Source organism: Halichoerus grypus, chromosome 4 (assembly GCF_964656455.1).
Source record: "Halichoerus grypus chromosome 4, mHalGry1.hap1.1, whole genome shotgun sequence".
NCBI lineage: Eukaryota > Metazoa > Chordata > Mammalia > Carnivora > Phocidae > Halichoerus > Halichoerus grypus.
In genome coordinates this window covers 172,599,563-172,624,170 of record NC_135715.1, presented here as the reverse complement: position 1 = coordinate 172,624,170, position 24,608 = coordinate 172,599,563, and the positions used below count along the sequence as shown (strand labels likewise).

The window sequence follows — 24,608 nt, the reverse complement described above, 5'->3', positions numbered from 1 at the left end:
ACTTCGAGTGGAAACAGGCACCCCATCCCCAGGAAAGACTTTACTGCACATTTTAAAAAGCAAAGTGCTGCTTTGTCCTTCCAAAAAGAAAACTCGCTCTCTGAATTTCCGCCAGATCCTCCAAGCACCCCGCAGAACTTAATAGAAGCTCATTAAAAAATCGCTTTCCCCCCTGTTCCCCAGCTAGCCCTTCCTCAGACCCGGGGCGGTACAGTGTTCAGAAGGGGAGAGGTCTTGAACGGGAAGCTGTGAAGGCAAAGAAAGTGAGTCCCAAATCAGTGCACATTAGACCAAAAAAAGGGAACAGGAGGAGAGCCAGCCCCGCCCTGGGACTGCGAAGTCTACATTCCTACAGCTGCAAGGTGGTGGCTACTTTATGGTTTTTCCTCCCCCCCAAAATACACTCCAGTGAGCAGACTTTTTTTTTCCAGAGGTGATGCAATTCCTCAACTCCCCTACCCCCCCCCCCAGTAAAAAAGGAAAGGAAAGGAAAGGAAAGCGGGGGGGGGGGGTGTCTTTCAAACCCCTTCGCCTCGCACAACGGCAGCCCCTCCCTTTCCTCCCAGTCTACCCCTTTCCAGCCGCTTCCCATCCCTCCCCCTCAGCCCCAAGAAAGTTTGACGACCGCAAAGGAAACCGAAAAAAAGTTCTGTAGCCCCAGTCCTGGCGGGCGATCAGCATCTCTTTTGTTCGCGGCGAACCCACAGTCCCCCTGACGTCACCGGGAGCCCGGGCCAATCCGCGCGCGGTCGGCGGCGGCGGCGGCCCGAGGGTGGGGGGAGCCGGGCCGTCCCTCCTCCGCGGCGCCCAGGACCTCGCGGGGGGCGGCAGGGGACCGTCCCATATAAACCCCGTTGTTCGGGGCTCGGCTGCCCACGCCGGCTGAGCTTTGCAAGGGGAGGAGAGGGAGCCCCAGGCGCGAGCCGGAGAGGGGACCTGAAGCCCCAACTTCTCTAGTCCTCTCCTTCCCCTCTGTCCCTCCAGCCGTCCCCTTCCCCGTCCCCCGGCCCCTACTTTCTTGGGGGCATCAACTCGCAGGAGGCACTGGAAGGGAGTCCAACCGCAGGTTGCAAAGGGGGCCAAACTTGTTGGCAACTTGCCTTCTGGTGAGGGCGTCTCTCCCCGCGCCGTCTCAAGATGCTCAGGGGTCCGGGGCCCCGGCTGCTGCTGCTGGCCGTCCTGTCCCTGGGGACAGCGGTGCCCTCCACCGGAGCCTCGAAGAGCAAGAGGCAGGCTCAGCAAATCGTTCAGCCCCAGACCCCAGTGGCTGTCAGCCAGAGCAAGCGTGAGTACTGACCGCCGGCTGAAACAGGCTGTCGCGGGGATGGGACCTACAGCCAACCAAAGTTAGGCTGAAGTTTTGAGCGCGCGCGCGTGCGGCGTCTGTGCACGCCTTAATGAGAGCAACCGACCGAGGACACAAAAGGCTCATGGTTGGAGCAGGCTGGTTTCGAGGGCCCTAGAATAAACTAATGCATTGGAGGACAGGGGTTTTGCGATGTCCTGCAGCGCTCTTGTCAACTCTACATATTCAAGTCGTCCTCCTATGCATTCATCCCAACTTGTCTTTAAAGAGGGAAATGATGTATGCCTTTAAATTTTCCATTTGGGATTAGTGTGCGGGCTCTTAGGCTTTGGATTTTCTTTGTTACTAAATAATTGGTTATTTTTTTTTTTTTTAAATGGGTGTGGGAGGAGGGTGGCTAGATAGCTCTGTGGTTCCTAACTAACTTGAAAGACATGTAATTGGTTCACTCTGCTTTGGGGGCCCTTCAGGGTACTTCTCCAAGAAGAGAGATCGGAATTCCTCTTCCAGTTTTTCAAAGACACACCCTCTCTTAGCCTTGGCTAAAGGAAACTGCTTAAAGTCCTTCTTGATTTATCCCCCCAACCCCCAAGCATTGAAGGTCCTTGCATATTTTAAAATGTAATTCCAGGTATCTGCTTTCCAAAATGTTTCCATTCCTTTGATGTAGACCCCTGGCTAGATGGAAATGACATCATTGTATATAACATTTAGCTAAGTTAAAAGAAAAAAAAAAAGGAATACCTAAATATCTATGTGTACAAATTGTGGTTAACATTTTAGATAGCTAATTTCTATATATTTTCGCGGAATATTGCTTTTAATTCTGATGTTCTGATGATTAACTTATTTTTCTATGTTTGTTGCTTAGTCTCATCGATTTAGTTGTGCAAGAAAATTCCATACTTTGGAAAAAAGAGGGGATGCAGATGTAATCACTTTTTTCTTCAATCATTTATAGCTGGTTGTTATGACAATGGGAAACACTATCAGATAAACCAACAATGGGAGCGCACCTACCTGGGAAATGCCTTGGTTTGTACCTGTTATGGAGGGAGTCGAGGCTTTAACTGCGAGAGCAAACCTGAACGTAAGTGGTGGGAGCCTAGCAGTTAGTATCTCTTAATATATGGAGAACTGGTGCCTGTTAATTAAACTTAGCATTGGTAATAAATTTTCCCAATAGAATTATCTGTCGTTTCCTCTTTAAAAACTGTTAATAACTGCTTCTATTCGCCTTTCACGTGTTACTTCTACCTTTAAAACGAAAGAACCAATGTGTCCCAACGTAGTTCCTAGAGTCTTCTTTTTGTTTTTATTGTCCCAAAGTTGTTGATGAGAAAAAGGAAGATTTTGTGTTCTCCCTCCAAAAGAACTGTTTATAAAATTTTAATTTATTAGAAAGGAATTTCAGATCTTAAACTGTAAGATTATGGGCCAGGAAACTCTTTGGGCACTATACTGTAAAGTGGTTTGTCAGCTGGAAAAAAACCACTAACCACTTACTTCAAAGTGCCTGTTCTTTTAGGACCATTGTTCTGTTTCTCTTGTAAATTATAGCAACTCCTACAGAGAAGCACTGATGAGTCTAGAATGGAAATAGTAGGATTAAGAAATGACAGTGCCTGGTGGGCGGTGGGGCTCTTCAAATTGTTTGCTTTTCATGTGGACCTTGGTTTGACTGAGTCAGAGGTCAGAATCTTAAGCCTTCCTTCACAGTCTGCCAGTCCTAAAGTAGGACTTTAGTATGGCTTTTTCCTAAGGGCCTGAGAATCCTTTCCCAATAGAAAGTCATTTACCTAAAAGTGGAGAACTGGTCAAAATTCAAAAGCCGAGCTTCATTAAAGCCTGGGGTAGAATCTAGATCTCCCATTTTAATTTGTTACATACTTTGTGGTACCACGCTACTCAGAATGGAAGGCTGAGTGTTTCTTTGGATGGGATTAGTGGAATAGAAAAGCTTTTACATATGTGGGGCTCACATGGACTTTCCTTCTCTCTTCAGCTGAAGAGACTTGCTTTGACAAGTACACGGGGAACACTTACCGAGTGGGCGACACTTACGAGCGCCCTAAAGACTCCATGATCTGGGACTGTACCTGCATCGGAGCTGGGCGAGGGCGGATAAGCTGCACCATTGCAAGTAAGAAAGACATTCTGTAAACTAACGCTAAAATATCATGTATGTGAATTTCTCCATTACCTTCGCTGTCACTCTCTGTTATGCATGACTGGTTTACCCCTAGGGGACTAATTTTCTTCTGTGGTCACCCAACTTGTTCCTGTGCTTCTGGAAGATGGCTGTGTGCACAGGTGGAAAGAGTCTGTGTGGACTTAGGAGTACCAAGGGGAATCTCTTGAGTTCCATTTCAGTAAGATATGCTCAGAGGAGTTGTCCATTTTATATTACCTCAGCATCTTCCTCAAGCCAGACTGATTCAGTGATTATCTGCAGTGATTAGGAAGATGGTCTAGGAGAGTGAATTAGTCATTGTGTGTTCTGCTCTTGCTTGTGAGGCAGAGACCTGTTGCATCTCACGGATACAGTCTGGTTTCTTTGTAACCTATAGTTTTTACCCAGGAAGCAAATCTCTCTATCCCCAGGGTAGTATGGAATGGTTAGCTTACTAGTGTTTCCAAGGACCTTTGGGGACTGTGTTGACCCTCATCAATTCTAGTTTAGCCAAGGCAATCTTTCCTCTGATTCACTGGATTACCAATAGGCTCTATTAACAAAGCATTTGTTTGTTTAATCCATCCTTTAAGTATAAGTTACTTGAAAGGCTTCTGTCCAAAAGAACAAAGCAGTCCCTTGTGAACAGACCCAATCAGCTTTTCCCACATTTAACATTAGGGTTTATTCAAGTTTGTTGGCAGTCTTAAGAGTCAGTGGTCCGTAGTGTTTATAGTCTAGTGAGCATCAGCCTTTGGATGGGCCACTGTGTTTAACAGCTTAGAATAGTACCCAGATTTCCTTACCTGAGAAGTAGATGTCTATTTGATTTCCACCAATATGACATTTTTTATCCTCAAATAAAATATGGGCTCTCCCACTCCAGAAAGCTGGAAAGCCCTACCCAATGTGAGGTGGCCTTTTCATTCAATCAGGCTCAACCTGCTGTGGATGTGGGGAGGTCATGCCTGCCAGTCTTTCTTTTCAGCTTTAGGACCCAATTTCCTGTGATCTCTCCAAGGAACCAGGATTTATGACCTCTTTCTTTGCCATTCAGTTTTCTGTGTGATTTCCCATCGTGCTTAAACAAGACATTTAATTGAATGACCCAAAGTGACCAGCCCTGTTAACTTTTCCCCTGCCTCTGATGAGAAAGCTGTTCTCTGGGTCCTCACTTTGGCTAACCTAAGTATGTACTTAGTACATGGGTGGAACATGAGACCTTTTCTTTTCCTTTCTTTCCTTTTCTTTTCTTTCTTTTTCTTTTTCCTTTTTTTTTTTTTTTTTTAATATACTCTGTCTCTGTCTCTAACATTTGCTTTTTGTCTTGAACAGACCGTTGCCATGAAGGGGGTCAGTCCTACAAGATTGGTGACACCTGGAGGAGACCGCATGAGACTGGTGGTTACATGTTAGAGTGTGTGTGTCTTGGCAACGGGAAAGGAGAATGGACATGCAAGCCCATAGGTGTGTGGCTCTGAGGGATGAGTGAGAGGTGGGAAGTCACGGTCACAATGTTGAGGTGAATAAAAAGCCACGTGGAGACGAGATCCGAATTCCAATTCAAAAAAGAATGAAATGGAAATTTTATTTCAAATACTGGAATAGTTTATAATCCTGAAGGACTAAGATTCTTAGTATTCCTGAAGTCCCGAAAGAATCAGATCAGAAAGTACTAAGCATTGATGGAAGTCTTAATTTTGTTTCAAAAGCACAAGATAGAATTGAAAGATTTAGGAAAAAGTCATTTCTTTTGTCTAATACCTGGTCTCAGATTTCTCCTTGGTCAAGACATAAATTATTTAAAAGAAAAAAACAATGGTACTTAAAAAAAAAATTTATTTATCTGAGAGAGAGAGAGAGAGAGAGTATGGATTCGAGTGGGGGGGAGGGGCAGAGGGAGAGGCAGACTTCCCGCTGAGCAAGGAGCCCAATGCGGGGCTTAATCCCAGGACCCTGGGATCATGACCTGAGCTGATGGCAGACGCTTAACCGACTGAGCCACCCAGGCACCCCAACAATGGCGCTTTTGACATATTTCTTTCTTGGAACATGCTGGACCGAAACAATATTTTGTGTCCTCTGTCACACCTTGGTGATTTTTTTCTTCACAATAAAAATTTTTGAGCTTCTTTTGGCCTCAGTCCTCAGTTGAACTCTATAAATACAAATCTAAGTTTCTGCCTATAACCTTTACTCTGTTTACTTCTTGTTTGTGAATTCAAAGGCTTTTATTTTGCTTTGTGTTGTAGCTGTTTTTACAGCAATCAAGGTTTCAACAGCTTTCTTATCTTTTTTTTTATGCATTCATAATTAGGATTGGAATTGTGCATAATCTCCCACAGACAAACACATACATAGATCATTTTCACTCCAGTAGTGGTGTGAACAGTGGTCCTAGCTGAATGTACATGGTCCATGTACTTATTAGGAGAACAGGATTTCTGCCTGCCAACTCGGCTTGAGCTTTCTTTCGCTTTGGTTACTTACTATGTGCTTAGTTACAGGGCGTGCCTTTCTTTTTGAACAGAGTACCACTTAAAAAAAATGCGGCTGGATTTTTGCTTACACGATATACTTTAAATTACAAGGAGACTGCACATTTCAAAATAACCCCTTTTTTTCCCCGTTTTTCATCCAAATTTCCCTACAGCTGAGAAATGTTTTGATCACTCTGCTGGGACTTCCTACGTTGTTGGAGAGACCTGGGAAAAGCCATATCAAGGCTGGATGATGGTGGATTGTACTTGTCTGGGAGAAGGCAGTGGACGTATCACCTGTACTTCTAGAAGTATGTTTTAACTCTTTATGCTCAAGATGAGGCCAGGTATTGTTTTCTGGATTCCTAGAGAGACTTGTAATGTGATGTCACTTGGCGCACACCCGATAAGCCAGCAGGTTTTGGTAACATTTGGATGTCGAGAAAAATCCAACAATCAACTTATTCTGCTTCTTCAAAGAAAAGGAAAAAGTTTAATAAGGTCTTAGGCTATCAGCTACTAAGAAAGAACCCAGATATTCATTTAAAGGCCAAATGTGCTGTGGACCTGAATATTAGTTGCAAATGTTTAATCTAAATTATCACTGAGATATTTTCCAAGCATTAAGAGCAAAGAAATCATTAAAATAACATGCAAGTACCTCTTTGGGCACGTAGATACTATTTTTTTTAAAGATTTTATTTATTTTTTTGACAAAGGGAGACACAGCGAGAGAGGGAACACAAGCAGGGGGAGTGGGAGAGGGAGAAGCAGGCTTCCCAGTGAGCAGGGAGCCCGATGTGGGGCTTGATCCCAGGACCCCGGGATCATGACCTGAGCTGAAGGCAGATGCTTAACAACTGAGCCACCCAGGCGCCCCAGTATTTAACCATCTTAAAATATTCATCATCCAAATTTGAATTCTTTGCTAATAAAAAAAAATAAGTCTTTCACAGAAAGTGATAATAATTCTGACAGTCTTTCCCAGAAACTTGCTGGTTCATTAGATCTTTTGCATTTAAAACCTTATTACAATCGTCAGACTTTCAAGACCTTGGTGGCAATGACTCAAACCCTCCTCTATTCTTTAAAGCTCTTCTGATAACAAGTTTGAGAGAAGTTCCTCAAAGAAAAGTCATTTATTCCAAAGCCCCCACTGTGTACAGGATGGTATAGGAACACAAAACTGAATTGGACATTAGCCCAGCCTCCGAAGAGCACTTAGTAAGTACGTCAGGGAGATCAGAAAGGCTTATACATATTCATCTTCTACAAGGCCCAATATAAAGGGCTTCAAGACAAATACTGAGAATAGTGCTATGGGGGTTCAGGGAAGACCATCCTATTAGCTGGGGATTTGAGGAAACGCTGTAAGCAGCCATAATATCTTCATCCAGACCTCTCTTCTGGTGGTAGATAAATGTGGATGTGTATGTGTGTGGACTTAACATCAACCGTCTACTTACCTTCTCTCATCCAGTGCAGTGACTTTCTGATTCATATACAAATCGAATCCTCTCTTCTGTCATTGTAGCATGTGGGCAAAACTGGATTCTGACTGAAACAATCTATTTGCCACACAGACTGACAGAAGTTTAGTTACAAATTATAAAATTCCACTTTTCCATGGAGGGTTACCACCGAGCAATTCAAAAGAAGCCATTTTATTGGTGATTTTAAGTAGGTGTGTGCTGTGGAAGGGGAGAAGAGAACATTTTAATCAAAGAAGTTGGTAGTCCCCTGAATTTTCTTACATAACAAATGAAAAAAGAGATGCTGCTATCTTTTTATAGCTTCTTTGGGGCAATTGGGGGAGACCTTTTGAAACCTACTTGCCTCCCTATTGCTTCTTATTTTCTAAAGAAGGTCCCCTGTTGAAAGGCTGGGTCGTATATAGTAATTACTGGGAGAAAGCGGGGAGAGCCTGGGAAGGAAAGAGGGGGAAAAACAGAAAGCCAGGGAATGAATTTGATCAAAGGACCAATGTGAAAACAATTTTTTTAAAAAAAAATTAACGAATGAAAGATGATGAAAAAGTATTTTGGCAAACAGGGAAGTGAAACAAGACTAAATCATACAAAATCACACATCTCCCTTTCTGCTGGAACAAATGGACCCCGTCTTTCAGAAGGTCCATGCCTGTGGCACCAGAGCCAGGTATAAACATATCACCAAAGAATAGCTCACCAAACTTTAAACTACAACCTTCTTCTTTTTGCGTCGACTCTGGTGCCTTTTCCCAGCTTGACCTGGTTTGCATATTTAAATGCTTCCTTTCTGACACAGACAGATGCAATGATCAGGACACCAGGACATCCTACCGAATTGGAGATACATGGAGCAAGAAGGATAATCGGGGGAACCTGCTTCAGTGCATCTGCACGGGCAACGGCAGAGGGGAGTGGAAGTGTGAAAGGCACGCGTCTCTGCAGACCACGTCCACCGGTGAGGCGCAGAACTAGCGGGGCCGGACACAGGAAGGCATTTCAAAAAATATTTCTGCAGATCCATCTATCCTTTGATGTGCCATTTGAGGATGAGTTGCAGGGTTTCTGCTAATCATCTGAGTTCATTGACAGATTGTTGGTTGTTAAGACTTTGTTTCATATCAGGTTTTAAATTTAAATAAAAATGAAATAAAAATAGGTCTTAGGGGGGAAAAAGCAGTTTTAGCCCCAAGAGATTAAATGGACCTTTAAGGAAATGCTAATATTATAAAACCTACACAATTTATATATAGATATATATATGTACCCATATACATTCCCATGCAGATGCATTTTTAATACCTAAAGGGGATTTTAATGGAAACGAAAGAGTTATGATGAGTTACATGACTACTTGATTCTTCTGCCAGGACAAGGGAAAAAAAGTACATTTGTTCTTTTTCAAAATGGAATATATTTCCTTGTCCTGACATTCAGCTTTCTTTGTAGCGGAAACAATCCTTTATGTGTGGTTTCCGTGCTCCAGCAAACTTTGTGGCATTCCATAAAATAATGCACAATCATTTTCTTCATGTATTGGCATTCACAATTTGAGAAATTCAGAGGAGGCCTAGAGATGAGAATGAAAGACACAATGTCTAAGCATTTAAAACAAACAAAAAAAGTTTTCATTATTTCTAGTACAAGAACAAGATCTTTGCATTGTAGCTTGTTTTGTAAGAGTCTGAAGACAGAGATATGACGATCGAGAATGTGTGCTTGTTACCATTCTTAATATGTTCTCATTAGGTTTTCACTACATAAGGTACTAGCATTGTTGCTTAGCCTTTTATCGACCAGTCATTTAGCTAAAAATATTATTTGTTTAGATTTTTCTCCCTTTGATGAGTTTTCATCTTATTCTGAGCACTTCCAAAGGTGAACAAGATTAGATTTGACAGTATCTTTGAATTATTTGATTTTTATCAGTGAAATTACTGCCAACCAAAAAAAGAAACAATTACAAATATCAATCTCCTGAAATAGTTTAAGAGGGTAATTGGGGTTTAACGGGGTAAAGATTCAATAAATGTTGTCCATTTTTATTTATGGAAAAGGTTCTGTTATTCAAAAAAGTTTGGGAAACATTGGGATAAACAAAATGGAACCTCCTTCTGTAGGATCTTTATGTTCCTTTGCATTGTGACTCTTCCTTCAGTGGAGTATATCAATACAGATGCCGTCTCCTGCGTGAGTGGGACCTTGGGACCCATTGTCTGTGAAGTGTCTTTGAGTTCTCGGGTTGAGCAGCACTTAGGTAGATGCTGAATTCAGTCTACCAGTTATCCTGGCATCAGTTCTGGCTCTTCTTCTGTGGGCCTGGCCTTTGGAAGAACAGATTTCCAAAAGCTTAAAGAAAAGATCAACATACTCTGTTGTCTTACTCTGAAAGGCAAGCTGTGTTAAGAGGATTGATTGGTTTTAGAAACACACACACACACAAATTCCCAAATAATCCTGGGGAGAAACAAAATGTGGAAGGAGGGGCAACTTCTAGAGAATTCCAGGGCATTCTCTGATGAGCTCAGAGTTACACAGATGACCATGGGTCTGCTACAGAGTGGTCGGCACTTCTCAAAAACAGTATCAGGAAGAGAAATGCCCAGTGACATTGAACTCATGGGAGCTGCTAAGAGAGCGAGGGTGAGGTAGACCCTTCCAGCAGAAGGGAGAGGCATGAAGACAGCACAGGGTACATGAGGCAATGAGGAGATGAGGCATAGAGCAAGGAAGGAAGTGGAAGGGACTTAGGTGTGGAGGATTATGAAGGAGTGGACCATGAGCTTCCTGGAGTGAGTGAGGAATTGTCGAGGGCATCTGCTCTGTTGAGTGACAGGATAATATCTGTGATTTAGAAATATAATCCCAGTAGCTCCAGATGAGCTGGAAGATGGAGACCATTTGGTGGACTCGTACAGATTATTTCCTAGGCTGAGTGTAGAAGCTAATGCAGAAAGGGAGGGTCATTTCTTTCCAGTTCAGGTCAGTAACACCATGGATTTCAGAGTGATCTGTATGGGACCCTGAAGATCCCAAGTCCAGAAGGGGTTAGTTGCTTTCTCTTATCCAGCTTTATGACTGTCCTTTCTCATGCCCTTAGGATCTGGCCCCTTCACAGATGTCCGAACAGCCATTTACCAGCCCCAGCCTCACCCCCAGCCTGCTCCGTATGGTCACTGTATCACAGACAGTGGTGTGGTTTACTCTGTGGGGATGCAGTGGCTGAAGACACAAGGAAATAAGCAAATGCTTTGCACTTGCCTGGGCAATGGAGTGAGCTGCCAAGAGACAGGTCTGCATCAACTTTTCAGGAAATAGTGCTGATAACTTTTTATTACTTAATTTTTGAAAGGCAATACATTCATTTACCAAAAAAAGAAAGAAAGAAAGAAAGAAAGAAAGAAACAATAAAACAAACCAGAAAAGCTTATAATCTTTCCACCCTGTGATAACAAACAGGGTTGGCATTTCATATATTTTCTTCTAATCTTTTTAATCTACGTATTTTTCTTTCCTGTAGTGGGAATTCAACTGCTATGTATTATCTTTATTTGTCTAAACTGTTGTTACAAGAGGGTTGCCTTCTGAGTAGCAAATCAACCATATCTTAGACTATAAATCGCCAATTTCTGGAGCTTCGCGGTGTAAACTTCTCTCAACAACCTAAAGCATTTCCTCTGGGCTACAACGCAGTAGTAACGATAACAGTAACAATCAGTAGACTTGGCTTTTCCCCGAGAATAGCCTCATGTGTTAATTATTAAGGCACCAACAGAGTTGTCTACATCCCTTCAGTATACCTTGAGCAGCATTCTTAATGAACTGGTATTGATATACCTTTATAAATGGGGAAACTGAGGCATGGCAGCAGCGGTGGCAACAAAGGACACGGGCAAAAGAACCCAGGCATCCCTCTAGGCGCAAAAGACAGGTTTCCTGAGTAACGCATTTTGACCGATATTAACGCGGTGGTGATCTCTACTAGCAGCTTGAGGGCACACGCTTCCATCTCAATTAAGCTAGAAAGAAGCCGCTACTGGTGGGAGAGAAATGCAGCCTTATTTACCGAGACCCTTTTGGGTTGTGCTTGTAGCTGTCACCCAAACTTACGGTGGCAATTCCAACGGGGAGCCGTGTGTCCTACCGTTCACCTACAACGGCAGAACTTTCTACTCCTGCACCACGGAAGGGCGACAGGACGGCCACCTATGGTGCAGCACCACCTCCAACTACGAGCAAGACCAGAAATATTCCTTCTGTACAGACCATAACGGTGAGTCTCCCCAGGGGAAAACGCAACAGTGAGAAAAAGCCATTTCTCATCCCTGTTTTCATCGGCCAGCCTTCTAGCCATTCCGTCTTGAGGCTGCCGAAGAAGTAGCACTTTTGTTCAATCTGGACCTCAGAGACGTGAAGCTAACTTAACCGCTGAAGATCCTTCCGTGTTCCCCAGTCCCCTTGGGAAATGACACCAAGGGGAAAGCCCTCCAGTTCCATTATTTTTGACACAGTTGGGATTATGATGTGGTTAAAGATACAGGTATATTGAAATCCACAGGCAATCCCACAGGGCTCAAGAATACACAGGATGGACGCCGGAGAGCTTTTGCTGCTCTTCTGGTGAAAACTATGTCTTTTTCAAAGCAACCATTCGATCTTTTCTCTTTTGGCTGGGAAAATGAGAGTGAAATTGGATTTAAATCTATTTTGAAGGTGAAGGTGAATACGCTAAGGAAGCTTGCAGCTCTATGATCAGGCATTCTTTATTCGGGGGTAGACTTCCTGTGAATTAGCTCCAGAAACCCGGCTCACTCGGAACCTCCCTGTAGTTATGCCCCGCTGTGCACCACCAAGCTCTGTGGTCATGTTTGTCTTCCTATTTGTGTCCTCTTCTGGGCAGTTTTGGTTCAGACTCGAGGTGGGAATTCCAATGGTGCCTTATGTCACTTCCCCTTCCTGTACAACAACCACAACTACACGGACTGTACTTCTGAGGGCAGGAGGGACAACATGAAGTGGTGTGGAACCACGCCGAACTATGACGCTGACCAGAAGTTTGGATTCTGCCCCATGGCTGGTAAGATGGAGCCCTGTAGACACCCATTTATGGAGTAAGACAGAAGAATAGTGTCCACTTTACTCCCAGTTCACCCATTCAGTCTTAATTTTCAGACAGCACAAAACTTCATAAGATATACTTACATAAGATATACTTACACATCTGTGTAAGTATATATATTATTATATATATAGTATATATATATAATATATAGTATATATCTATTATATATAGTATATAATTATTTATGTAATTGTAAGATTGTTTTGATATAATTTAATGTCCAAAAATATATAAATACATTAAAAATACTTTTTAAAACATCTGGAAATGCCAATTTTTCACAGGTTTGTCATTTGTAAGGAGCAGACAACTGGGCCGCTTAGCACATTTCATGTGTAACTACCGTAGTCACAGACCTACAATATTTACACATAACTGTGGTTCAACTAGAATAAACTGTCTCACTTATGAAATACCAAAATGGCCCAAACTCTATGTTTTCTGACAAGCATGGGACCTTTTCTGGCTTCAAGGGGGATCTAGTTAGTATGAATGGTGAAAGGGGAGCCAATACCTTTTGTTTTCAAATTTCAAGAACCCTGTAGATTACATTTGATCTTCTATTTATAGAACCAAGAACCACGCACTATCGTCAACTGTTCGTATAAGGCAATGAAACCCAAGAACACTACTTATATTCACTTTCATTTCTTTCAACAAAAGAGACTGTTGGATTTAGAAGAAAACCATGCTTTTGCTTGCAATTCTCTACCCAAACACATAGTTTCCCTTTGGGATAGAATAGACTGGAACTAGAAAAAGTTATGGGGCAGTCATCAACATCAGTCTTCTAGAACAATGCAGACCTGTTGTGTGAATGTGTAGGTATTATCATGGTTTAACATCCCCCCACCCTTCCTGCAATGAATCCCCACAACATGCTTCATCTTTGGATTAGGTTTGCTCTCTCTGGGACTCAAAACTCTACATATGCCCAGGGCAGCACTGAGACGTCTTTGAGGCACGCCAGACTGCTTCCCAAGTGAGAGTTCTTAGGATAACCAAGCTGGACAGATAATACTGCGTATGTTTTTAGACCTTGTGATCATTTCTCCATCCATTTCCCTACAGCCCACGAAGAAATCTGTACAACCAACGAAGGGGTCATGTATCGCATTGGAGATCAGTGGGACAAACAGCACGATATGGGCCACATGATGAGGTGCACATGCGTTGGGAATGGTCGTGGAGAATGGACTTGTGTTGCCTACTCCCAACTCCGAGGTATGCTTGCTCATTAATGAGAACATTTGATAGGAACAAGAGTGCAGAGAGGACCAAGTTTGTAGGTGAAAACTTGTACTTTACCAAAAGCAGGAGAGCAAGTATGCAATGCCACGCCATGAGTCTCCTGTGCAGATGAGCTTCTTAGGTTAGGCAGCCAGTGGAGAAAAGCTGGCAGAGCAGTTCTAAAATTCTGATGCATTCCCATGATGTGAGTACTTACGCTGAGCTGAGAAGATGACCCCAAAGGCTAGAACGCAATCATCTGGTCCTTTTAGCTTTTAGTTAGGCCATTAGAGGCATGTCTAGAAAAGACTGGATAATTTCTGTAAGGAAAAGAGACTTTGCTGTTTTTTTAAAAAGATTTTATTTATTTATTTTTTATTTTATTTATTTATTTCTCAAGAAAGAGAGAGAGCGTGTGCACACAAGTGGGGGGAGGGGCAGAAGGAGAGGAAGAAGCAGACTCCCCGCGGAGCAGGGAGCCTGACAAGGGGCTCTATCCCAGAACCCTGAGATCATGACCTGAGCCGAAGGCAGACACTTAACCGACTGGGCCACCCAGGTGCCCCGAGACTTTGCTGTTCTAAAATCAGACCCTTGCAGATCCAAACTGAAGGTGACAGAGAGACCTATTTCTTTTGCTCAGTGCAATTTTTTTCCTTTGGATCCTAGTATTTAATATAGCGACGGCGATTTATTAAAACCATTTTAGTACTTCTGTTTCTTTGATTTGAAAACTAAGATTTAGGTAGAACTCTGAGCTAATAAATAGTTCATGTAACTGGTATGTTGACATTGTCCTGAACTTATTCTCCTTTTGTGGGTAACTCACTCCAGTAATAATAATTCCATATGACGTTGCAGAATTGAAAGGAACCCTAGAAAGACATACATTCCAACTCTTCACTTTCCAGATGAAGAAGCTGAGAGACCCAAAGGGGGAAAGTCATTTTCTCAGGATCTGACAGAGAGTTAGGAACAGAGTTGGCCTAATTTTCTTTTGAATTTCACAAATGATCAGACCATCACGCCCTGCTGGGTGCTCCATAAGTATGTTTGATCTTCATCCCTATTTCTCAGAGCAAGCAGAGACCCGAGGGACATTATCAACTAAGCAAGAACTTTTCCAAAAGTAAAACACACATTTGTTCAAAAATTGCCTTTCCACAGGAAGGCATATTTTACCACATTCTGTAGTTGTATGTACTTTGACCTCTGATATTTAAGTTTATAAGAAAGAGTTTAAGAAAGAGAGAATTATTTTTTCCAAAAATTGTATTCCTGACCAAGCTTTGAAAAAGTATTAATTCTATGCTCGTAGAAAAGTTCTTTTAGTGGGAGGTGTTGATAATTTAGTGGAAAAAACTGTATGCTTTGAAAAGCATGGTGTTAAAAAAAAAAAGAAAAGCATGGTATTTGGGGGGCACCTGGTAGCTCAGTCAGTTAGGCATCCTGCTCTTAATTTCAGTTTGGGTCATGATCTCAGGGTCGTAAATTCGAGCCCCGTGTCGGGCTCCTTGTCATCGTGGAGTCTGCTTGAGATTCTCTCTCTCCCTCTACCCCTCCCCCAGCTTGCATATGCTCTCTCTCTCTCTCAAATAAATAAATGTTAAAAAAAAAAAAGAAAAAGAAAAGCATGGCATTTTTTAATTTCATCGTGAAACTTAAAAAAGCTCTCCACCTTCCCATTGGTTCCTAAACAGATCAGTGCATTGTTGACGACATCACCTACAACGTGAATGACACATTCCACAAGCGTCATGAAGAGGGACACATGCTGAATTGTACCTGCTTTGGTCAGGGCCGGGGCAGATGGAAGTGCGATCCCATTGGTAATTAGCCCTCATGTCTCTAGATGGTTTTGGATGCTGGGACTAGTTAACGAGCTTCAGATAAGGAGAGCTGTTTCATATTACATCATTGAATTTGACTCCAGACTTTGATCAGTGGTTTGTAGAGAGCTTTGTAAAATCTTTTCTCTAATCATGACCCAGTATATCAACTTGATATTGGTAGTCATCTGTTATTGAGTTTGGTAACCCATTCAGATTTATTTTAATGGAATGGAATCAGTTATTTGGTTCTGAATTATAAAGAGAATCCATGTTATGAAAGAGAACCTTCCTTTGCTGACTGTGCAGATGCTCGTGCCATTAAATACCTCCTTCCAAATACTTTATTTTTCTTGGCTGCCCTTTTTAATAGATCTAAGCAAATAGGGAAGGTTGAGCCTTAACAGAGCTGCAGGCCAGCTTTAAGGTAATCCCTTAATATTCCTTTACTAAAAGAGACCTGTTGCTCACTAAGAAACCAAACTGGTCAGATGAGTTTGTTTGACCTGAGATTATCAAAGCCTGAGAGGTCTTTTCAGAAACTGCTCAGCAAGTATTAACTAGATTAAAATCTTGTTCATCCATTTACATGTAATATTAAGCCCTCCAATATTTAAAGAGGTATATAAAGTGTTATTTTGTCCTCACTATTCAAATGGTAAATCAGTTGCATTATAATGGAGGCAAAATAAAATATCTGATTTAGTTTCTCAAATTGATATTCAAAATGTCAGTATGTCCTGAAATCTAAATCATAAAATTTTTATTTAGAACTACTGTCTTTTTAGAAGACTAAACATTTCTTCCAGTGGGTACTTGTTTACCGCTATTTTCTGCCAGTTGTCCTGTAAGGTAAAAGATAGGAACAAAATATTGTGTAACTGCGTATATTTGTAAGGATAGTTGCAAGTTTCCATTAAAACTAAGAACGTATGCTCCTTGCTCACTTGCTGGAGACACTGAAATTCAGTTTGTAGCTCTCCATGTTTAGTGCTGCTTCTTTCACTTTGTATATATTTTAGACCAATGCCAGGATTCAGAAACCCGGACATTTTATCAAATTGGAGACTCATGGGAAAAGTATGTGCATGGCGTCAGGTACCAGTGTTACTGCTATGGCCGTGGCATTGGGGAGTGGCATTGCCAGCCATTGCAGACTTATCCAGGTAAGTAGCTGGGGTAATGCAAACTGACCACTTCCACCTGAGTTGTAAAAACTGGGTGGCATCATTGTTTTTAATTCTCTGATCCCTGCATCGGCCTCCTCTCTCTTTCCCATCTTTTTCTCTGATCATGATCTAATAATCAGATTTTTGACTCAAATGATTTTCTTTCCTCCCCAGTCAAGTACAAGATGTGCCAGGCTGGGAAAATGTGCCTGTGTGTGAGTTTGTTTCTGAACACTGTAGAGCATTCCATTAGGTTAAAACACTCCGGCTAATTTGATCTCCCATCTGCACATGGGAATAGAAACCGTGCAGTGAGCTACGCTGGGAGCGAAGTGTTGGGACTTTATGTTATGACTCTCGACAGAGAGGTTGCATACAGGGATGTCATGGAATACAACGTAGGGTACGTGTGTTCACTCAACATTTCAGCCAGGGCCTCTTTGTGTCCAAATTTTCATTTGTTTGATCAGTTGGAGACTAGAACAAAGTATTCTGGGTCAAGAGTTGAGCGATTCGGTCAATTTTCTGCCCACGCAGTTCAAATACTCCCAAATGTTTATTGCTGGGGTTTTCTTTTTTTCTAAGGTCACAAGACATAATGCCTAGCTGTAGGTGTGATTAACTCATTTTAGAAAAAAAAATTTTTTTTTAAATTTAATTATAATAAGACATGGTGAATTATGAAGCTCTCATCTTTAGGTACCAGTTTCTTGAGCAACTACAGAGGTGCAAATCCTCCTAGACCTCTGTTAACTTTAGACTTAAAACATGGCCAGCATTCAGAAAAAAAAACAAGTTTTCAGAGCGTCAGAACCTGTCTCTGACAGAAATTAAGATTAAGTAAACTAAATGCCTCCATAGTGTAGTAAGAGATTCACTATCGTGGAGAACCAGGTATGGAACAATTTGGCCAAAGGTAGAGTTTGCCAAAGACATGGGTCCCGGCTGTACGTGTGGTGAAAGAGATCCATGTCAAACTCCACTCATCATTTTCTCATTTGTAAAATGGGGAGATTAAAGCTGATTGCCTTTAAAGTTCCTTCTAGCACTCACCGTCTACAGATCTCTGATCCTAAGTACTAACCACCCAGATACACCCTTTCCACAAACTTGGAAGAAATCTACCTCTCCCTAACCCTCAGTCGCTGTCAGGGCTGTCGAAGTTGACCTTGCCTTAAACAGGCTCACAGCATAAATTAACCTGGCTCTTAAATTGTATTTCATGGTGGATTTGGAGGTAAGAATCACTTAAAATAATTTTTTTTGTTGTTTAATAATTTTTTAAAAAATCTGACTGCAGAAAAACCTGAAGTTCAGAAATTATATAATTGGTTTTCTTCTTTAATGAGGCAACTAAAGGATAGAAACTTTTAAAGAAACACTCTCTAGTTTCTATGTTTAGGATTGTTATTGGTGTGGCAGTTTGTCGAAAATCGTCCCCCAATTTAGAGAGAAATTTTTTTCTCACTCTTTTAAAACGAGCCTGTTCACGAAGCAACTCACTGGAAGCATTTTGGTGGACATGACAAGGGTGAAATCCAAATGGAAAGGAAGGGAGCCTTCTGCTTTGGAGTTTTACAAGTTGACTTTGCTCCTACTTTTTAAAAAGGGTCAGAGGAATGCCCAATGAACATGGAGGAGGGGATTTAGAGAGGGGATTGGTGTTTGCCCTCAGTACGAGGTTGGGCGCTTATCTCTGTGCCTGGTTTGCTCAAGAGTTCATGCCTAGCACACGGGGCTTTATGAGTGTGGGAAGAATAAAGGAGCCATAGATGACCAGCAGACAGTCTCGGAGCCTTGCCCTGTTGGCTCCTCCTACAGAGAGGATTTGGTGGAGTTGTTCAAACTAACAGAAGATAAGAGGCATTTGGTTTGTCAATAAACAGCTAGGAAAGCACAGATCTCAGCAAATAAAATAGAGAAAAAAGGACTGAGTTGCAAAATCATAAATATTTAACTTCCCTAGGATCATCGTTACTAGAAATGATTCATTTCAGCCTTATTTTAAACTGATTTTTAAAAGTATACACATTGTGTCATATTTTTACTTAACTGTCTTATGGTTAGCCTGATCAGATTGAATAAGAGAGGGAGTCAAGTTTTTACAATGGTGATTGCTAGTATATACCAGTTAGGTTAATTTTAGTTTTATCAAATTCAACTGACTTAAGTGATGTCAGAATTTTCAGATTTCCTGTTTTCAGATCATATGTAGATTAAGGTAGAGTGGTAATCAGAATTTAGTTGACCTCACAAATGATGGACACGGTCTCTTTTCTTTCTGAACAAAAATATACTAAATGCATGAAATCCACACTGCCATTCAGTGCAGCCCCCTTAAGGGTGGGCTATGGTGCAAGCGTAAATTTCAAAACCTACAATTTCGAACCAGTGCTTGAAGTTTTAGAAAGAAAAGAAACTTCTGTAGTTTTGCTCCGTCACGGAGGTACAAACCACTGAGTCGCCTTTTCCTTTTCCCACCTCCTCCTCATGGACCCAGGAACGTGATTAGGGTTAAAGGTGAGCAGTGAAACTTAATAGACATTTTACCATCATAAACTTTTGCTTTTAATTAAAAGCTCGTTTTTTTTTTAGAGCAGTTTTAGGTTCCCAGTAAAATTGAAAGGTACAGAGCTTTCCCATATAGCCCTTGCCCCCACACATGCACAGGCTCCCCTATTACGGACACCCCCCACCGGAGTGGCGCATTTGTTACAACCAAGAAATCTGCATCGACACCGTTTTCACCCAAAGTCTATGGTTTACATTAAGGATCACTCTCGGTGTTGTACATTCTGTGGCATCATAAACTTTTTTTCCTCCCTCAAAATCATGATTGCCAAACTAAGTAAAATACATATCAGGTGTCTCCTTACTTAAGGAAATTATAGTAGGACTTCTTTAGAGGATCGATATTTAAACAGCCTTACACCAATTATTGTGAATAATTTAAGGACGTGATATTCCTGTATTTACTGATGTTCACAGAAGTCACATCTCTGACATTTTGCTTCATTATTTGTCTTATTTATTTAAATTTATTAAGTTAAATAAATTTAAGTACACTTATTTATATTTGTGAGGATCTTTATGAACAGAAGGCGTAATTTAAAAAGTGATGAAATTAACTTCTGCCAATTGATTAAAACAAACATCCGGCCATGTTCTGTGAAATATACACTATTTTAGAATGGAAAACTGAGAATTTTATGCATGGATTTTGGTGTTCAGGTGGCTTAGAAATATGTGCATTAAACGAAATTAAGATTCAGAGAATAGTTGTTAGTCTTCAACCACTTTGAATTATTCCCAAAACTTTTGAGTCTACAAAGATATGCAAGTTTTGTATTTGTTCTGCCACAGAATACTTTGTTTTCAAAGAGAATTGAATAGCAAAGATAATAATTAAGTTTGAGGGGCGCCTGGGTGGCTCAGTCGTTAAGCGTCTGCCTTAGGCTCAGGTCATGATCCCAGGGTCCGGGGATCGAGCCCCACATCGGGCTCCCTGCTCTGCGGGAAACCTGCTTCTCCCTCTCCCTCTCCCTCCCCCGTGCTTGTGTTCCCTCTTTCACTGTGTCTCTCTCTGTCAAATAAATAAATACAAATCTTTAAAAAAAAATAATTAAATTTGAAAATCACTATTTTTTTTTTCCTAAGAGCTTTCAGAAAACTTAAATCTGTTAACAAGCTGGTGAAATGCTTTATGAAACTTGCAAAACGTTGCTTTTTTTTGATAGAGTGGCAGTTAGAAATTCTTGGAAAGGTTATGACAAGGAACTTTATTTCTAATAAGTAGAACATTGATTGGCATCATAAAAAAAGACAGTGTTTAGGAAAAAGATGGTGTTCTGTTCTGCAAGCTTAAATTCTCTAGCTATTTCATTATTATCCTAAATGGAGTCTACACTATTAAGAAATTAATTCTACTTCCCTTATATGTTTTTTTCTTAAAACAAAAGAAAAAGAAAAAGAAGAAGAACCAAAACCAGACTTTGAATTTTGTTGGAAACAGTCATACATATCGAGATGTGGAAATACTGAATTTAGTATATACTTCAAAATGCCATTTCAGTTGGAAACTGCTTTTGGAAAAAAAAAAAAGTTTGACCTTTTAATAATTTGGGCACTCAGTAGTAGGATTTTAGAGTATACTTATCGAGTAAAACTAAAACTAAAACTTTCCCCCTAACTAATAGGATGCTTAGGCTGATAAGAAATAAAACTGAGGGGCGCCTGGGTGGCTCAGTTGGTTAAGCGACTGCCTTCGGCTCAGGTCATGATCCTGGAGTCCAGGGATCGAGTCCCGCATCGGGCTACCTGCTCAGCAGGGAGTCTGCTTCTCCCTCTCCCACTCCTCCCTCTTGTGCTCTCTCTCTCTCTCACTCTCTCTCTCAAATAAATAAAAAAAAATCTTTAAAAAAAAAAAAAAAAAAAAACTTAATAAGAAATAAAACTGAGTCTTGGGGCATCTGTCTGGCTCAGTCAAATGAGCATGCAACTCTTGATCTTGGGGTCATGAGTTCGAGCCCCACGTTGGATATAGAGATTACTTAAATAAAACTTAAAAAAAAAGAAAACTGAGTCTGTAATTATTCATTAAGGATTCTACCCCACTTAGAAATATGTGTGCTTTACATCATGTCATATAGCCTTTGGAATGTTTCCTTCTTAGTGGGTAGATGCATTCTTGATGAAAGCCTTCACAAATGAGAATTTGCTTTAAAGAAGCTTAGTATGATAAATAAGTAGAGTTTGGGTTCTGTGTCACTTTATTTGGCTTAGAGTAGTTTCGCAATTTTCTCAAAATTCTTACTTTGAAAATGGAGAGGAAAGCAAACTGAGAGGCATTTTTCAAATTTTATTTGCTATAAACAAGTTCTATTTGCATTTCTCATGTGATGGACAATGATCTATTGACTAAGAAAGGATTTTGTTGCATTGATTTCCAAGATGAGGATGTAAAAAAGTAATCCAAGAATTTTTTTTTTTACTCTACTCACATTTACTGATAAGTAAAACTGTCTTTTAATGACGGCCATCCATGTGCACTAAATTTTAAGCTGAAGTAAGTGATTACCCAAGATCACTGAATCTCACATTTTCATTTTCAGGCACAACTGGTCCCGTCCAAGTAATCATCACTGAGACCCCCAGTCAACCCAATTCTCACCCCATCCAGTGGAATGCTCCAGAACCATCTCACATTTCCAAGTACATTCTCAGATGGAAGCCTGTGAGTATCCCGCTGAGAAACTGCACACTGAGACTACTGAAATTAACACATTCTAAACATTTTTTTTTCCAGCTTTTGAGCCAATAAATATGATTAACTATCTGTGACTTGACATACAGATTTAGCTTTTTTGGTATTTAGAAGGATTTAGAAAGATTTGTTATTTAGAAAATCTTCTTAACAAGGACTTAGAAATGATAATGCCTGAAACAATTCTTCCCCAATATGGGAAGAGAATCTAAAGTTTTTGTCTGTCTTGCAACTCTATCAGAGGAAAACAATGATTGGCATCATTTCCATGATTGAAAAATTAATATTTAGCTCTTTGGGTTCACTTTTGAAGGGAGTACTTCTTAAAACATTATTTTTGATCCTTTGAAATTATTTAGATAGAAGGGAAAAAGATGGTGCAAGGGAAGAATACATGAGGAGTGATGGTTTGTTTAAAAAGTGAACCTTGTGATTTTCTAACAAGAACCATCTAGAAATTGAAGAAATCATACAGAGGAAGATATTGGTCAAATAAGCTTTAGTTTTTCTTACCCTTCAAACTTGCCTGCTATACCTCCAAAATTCATGACTCATAACTTGAGAAACACTATTTTAAACACAGGACAAAAATGCCCAGTTTTAGCCATAGCTATTAAATTCTAGCAATTAAAAGCAAAATGAGGGGGTGCCTGGGTGGCTCAGTCAGTTGAGCATCTGCCTTCAGCTCGGGTCCTGATCCCAGGGTTCTGTTCAGCGTCAGTTCCCTGATCAGCAGGGAGCCTGGTTCTCCCTCTCCTCCGCGCCTCCCCACCTGCGCCTACTCTCTCTGTCTCTTATAATAAATAAATGAATGAATAAATGAATGAATGAATGAATGAATAAATAAATAAATAAATAAATAAATAAAAACTTTTGACTTACTAATGCAGTTAACTCTTGGGGAAAAATTCAAGCTGTGAAATCATTTTTTTTTTTTTTTTTTGGTAGTATACTCAGTACTCTTGTCCATAGTATGTGGAGTAGCCATTTCCAGAACTTTGTATCTAGTAGATGTTAGTCAATGAGATCACTATATTGTCCCCTCAGATACCTCCTTGTCTCTCATCATTTTGTTTCATCACCAATTTTATTTATTTTAAAGCTAACTCTGAAGCGTTATGTGAGATCTCTGTAATTTGGGACACTTACAGAGAGGTATAAAATGTACATTGAATTGGGAAATCTTCAAAGAAGCTGCAGTGATGAATTTCTTTGAGATTTTCAACAATTAAGAATTTTCAGGTTTTTCCTCAATGGATGTTACCTGAGAGTTTGTTTTTGAGTATTTTCTTCTGATAGCTAATTGTCTAGAAAAGTTCACATTGAATGAAAGATTTATCATTAAATCTGAGCTAATTGTCATGACTAATTGCAGTGTTTTTTTTTCAGGGTATTTGAGTTAAAATTTAAATTTAAGATATACAAGGATCCGTTTCATTGATTTCAAAAATATAAATGGACACTTGAGTATTTGAATTATTGAGGAACTGGTTGATTGGATAATTTTAAAAACTCACTGGGCATTAAAAATGTATTTTGACTTAGTTTAGAATATTTACACTTAAAAGGATCTCATCTTGTTTGAAGTAAGGCCGTTTCTTTTCCACACATTTTATTGCAATGAGTTTTGTGATCCATGACATGTTAATGAAGTTGGACAGGATGTGAAAATGTAAACTGGAATCAAAGATTAAATAAACCAAAATCACATTCTTTTTCAGTCTTGCCCAAAGTTGGGAACTGCTTTTGATGGGGTAATTCATATCCAAGAATGAGCCTTCAGCCAGACCAGTGGAACCTTATATGTGATGGTCCCAGGAACTGAGTCACAAAGCAGTATTATATTTTTGACTATTTCTGCAAGGCAAGAAATTTGTATCCTACTAAGTGAAAGAGTATACAGCCTTTTCCCACTTCAGAGAAGAATTTATCTCTCTTCATCGTAGAAATTTAAAAAATGGGAGAGGCAGAACTTGGGCTCATCATCAGTCTGGCAAAAAGGAAGGTGCCCAGTGCCTGTGACTGTGTGACCTTGGTCAAGTCACATCTCACTGTTTCTTCACCTGTAAAATGAGGGTAATTATACCATTAACTTGGAGGAAAGGAGAGATGGAGTTTAAATGAGTGAACGCAAGTAAAACAGCACAAAGCCTGGCACACAAAGAGCTACCAGTAAATATTAGCTATGATAATAATTATTATTAATATTAAACTCTGCTAAAGATCCCTGTTCTGATTCCAGTTTTCCATGATTTTCTTCCACAGCGGAGCTGCCTAGGTCCCTCCTTCTTTGAAGATTACTCAGTATCATCTCTGAATGTTCATCCTTGGGAATACTTATATGACTTCTTTTCTTTTAAATCTTTAGAAAAGTTCTCCAGGCCGTTGGAAGGAAGCCACCATTCCCGGCCACTTGAATTCGTACACCATCAAAGGCCTGACGCCAGGCGTGGTATATGAGGGACAGCTCATCAGTGTCCAGCACTACGGCCACCGAGAGGTGACACGCTTTGACTTCACCACCACCAGCACCAGCCCCGCGGTGACCA

The 24,608-nt window shown here is 40.7% G+C and overlaps 1 protein-coding gene across 12 annotated transcripts in view; it reads left to right on the top strand.

The window, feature by feature from the left end:
* The first annotated feature begins 829 nt into the window (after positions 1–829).
* Positions 830–24,608, top strand: part of FN1 (fibronectin 1) — a 67,125-nt gene continuing 43,346 nt past the window's right edge. For 4 of the 12 annotated variants that reach the window (XM_036085300.2, XM_036085298.2, XM_036085305.2 and 1 more), the window contains exons 1-14: positions 832–1,285; positions 2,268–2,396; positions 3,312–3,449; positions 4,815–4,946; positions 6,133–6,270; positions 8,246–8,404; positions 10,547–10,738; positions 11,540–11,719; positions 12,347–12,523; positions 13,640–13,792; positions 15,499–15,627; positions 16,650–16,793; positions 21,908–22,029; positions 24,428–24,608. In XM_036085300.2, the coding sequence (XP_035941193.1) occupies positions 1,138–1,285; positions 2,268–2,396; positions 3,312–3,449; positions 4,815–4,946; positions 6,133–6,270; positions 8,246–8,404; positions 10,547–10,738; positions 11,540–11,719; positions 12,347–12,523; positions 13,640–13,792; positions 15,499–15,627; positions 16,650–16,793; positions 21,908–22,029; positions 24,428–24,608 (2,122 nt within the window). In that variant the 5' untranslated portion in view covers positions 832–1,137. Of the gene's footprint in view, positions 1,286–2,267; positions 2,397–3,311; positions 3,450–4,814; positions 4,947–6,132; positions 6,271–8,245; positions 8,405–10,546; positions 10,739–11,539; positions 11,720–12,346; positions 12,524–13,639; positions 13,793–15,498; positions 15,628–16,649; positions 16,794–21,907; positions 22,030–24,427 lie in introns of all 12 variants that reach the window. The other 8 variants (XM_036085302.2, XM_036085296.2, XM_036085295.2 and 5 more) reach the window with 5 other exon arrangements.